General features: G+C 35.1%; 1 protein-coding gene across 1 annotated transcript in view; it reads right to left on the bottom strand.

Moving 5' to 3' along the window:
* Positions 1–1,698, bottom strand: part of LOC117121815 (sodium/myo-inositol cotransporter-like) — a 14,347-nt gene that overhangs the window by 3,250 nt on the left and 9,399 nt on the right. The window contains 2 exon segments of the mRNA XM_033267127.1: positions 3–242; positions 987–1,155. Of these exon segments, the coding sequence (XP_033123018.1) occupies positions 3–242; positions 987–1,155 (409 nt within the window).

Genomic DNA, 1,698 nt, shown 5'->3' on the forward strand with positions numbered 1-1,698 from the left:
TTGATTTGCTCGGTCATTACCTTCTCCATCGGAATCGGTTCTGTCTTTAGACTGACAACTACAGCTACCAATACTGTAAGCCAGAACAGTAAAAGAGCAAAGTACATGTAGTGGAACAGCATATTCTGAACCCATACGGGTCTGGTGTCCTCCCCGCCGCATTCACTGTCAGGAAAAATGAAGTCCAATGTCATGCGAAACAAGCCGATAAACAGGCTCACCATCAAAGCCCAAAATGCAGCCTGAAAGAAGATGATGATTTTATATTGCATATTTACATTATTTCAAGCCTCTAAACTATTAATTTTTCTAAGTGCACAGATAAGATTATTACCTTGAAAATGTTTTTATTCATTTTATTAGTATTAATACAGAATCATAAAAACTTTTATTATTTTTATTAGCACCATTAAGCCTATTATCATTAATTTTTAAAATAATAATAATAATAATAATAATAATAATAATAATAATAATAATAATAATAATAATAATTTTTATTTGTAATACGCTGTGGAAATTTTGGCCGCAGTGCAGCGCCATCCGAATTAAAGTAACTCTCCTTAAAGGGTAATTTGAGGCGCTAAAAGTTTATAAAAGACCCAAATTTAATACTCGGTCGCTAACCCGGACCCTGCAAGCGGAAAGAACCATATACCAATCGGCCAAACGCTCAGATTATATTATTTTATAAGAATCATAGAAATGATCATTATTCTCATTATAAATTTAATCATTATTCAATTATTATTATTATAATTCTTAATGAAAATGTTATTAATTATTGTTAATGTTTGAATGTCCGGCCAACGTTTGATTTTAATTAGACTATCGCTCTCGTGAAAGTTACTGGCGCCGTATTATGGCCGTCACGGGTCCTCATGGGCCCCCATGGGCCTAGCCTCAATTTCTAATTCCAAATTTGAATGAAATTTTAACAAAAATTAAATAAAATAAAAAATAAAAATAAACAATAGTCGACTTACTGGTTCGGTTATTCTGTGCCACAGTATAGCAAGTAAGAAGATCGCCGCGATCGGCGGTGACAGATACGCACTGATCTCTTGGATGTAGATGAAGAGCTGACCTCCTTGCGAATTTTGTACTACGGGTATCCAAGCCACACTCACAAGGATGAGTACTGCCATAAACACTCTGAAAGGAAATATACACGATATAGTCAGTTGTTTGAGAGAAAGTATCTAGATCTAGACCTATATCGTATAGGCTGTGGTCTAACGGTAAACAATCTCATAATGAACCTCCTTTCCGTTCCATGACAACCGTGCCACGACACGCGGTCAACTACAAGTACCCCATCCCTGACTCGAAATCTTTAAAAGTAGCTTCAGCTACCAAGCTCCAGCAATTCTCAATAGTCTTTCCATTTCCATTAAAAACACCACCTCTTTCCAAATATTCAAACTCAAACTCAAATCTCGCATCCTCAATACCGGAATTAGCTCTTCTCTCCGCTTTCCCCTTTTGCCTGATCCTACTGCTTTTATCTCGTGTTTTATATCGATCTTTTGTCTTTACTTTTATACTGTTTTGTCGTTGATTTGTCTAAGTGGGCCTCTTCATATGAGCAATGCTGAAAGGGATACCCACTTAAAATATAGTTGAATAAATAAGTAAGATGATTAGATCACACATTTTGTAATAAACTGAAAAAAAAACAAAACAAAAAAACAAAAA

Source organism: Anneissia japonica, unplaced genomic scaffold (genome assembly GCF_011630105.1).
Source record: "Anneissia japonica isolate Jap-2015-1 unplaced genomic scaffold, ASM1163010v1 scaffold1208_len1460985_cov181, whole genome shotgun sequence".
Lineage (NCBI taxonomy): Eukaryota > Metazoa > Echinodermata > Crinoidea > Comatulida > Comatulidae > Anneissia > Anneissia japonica.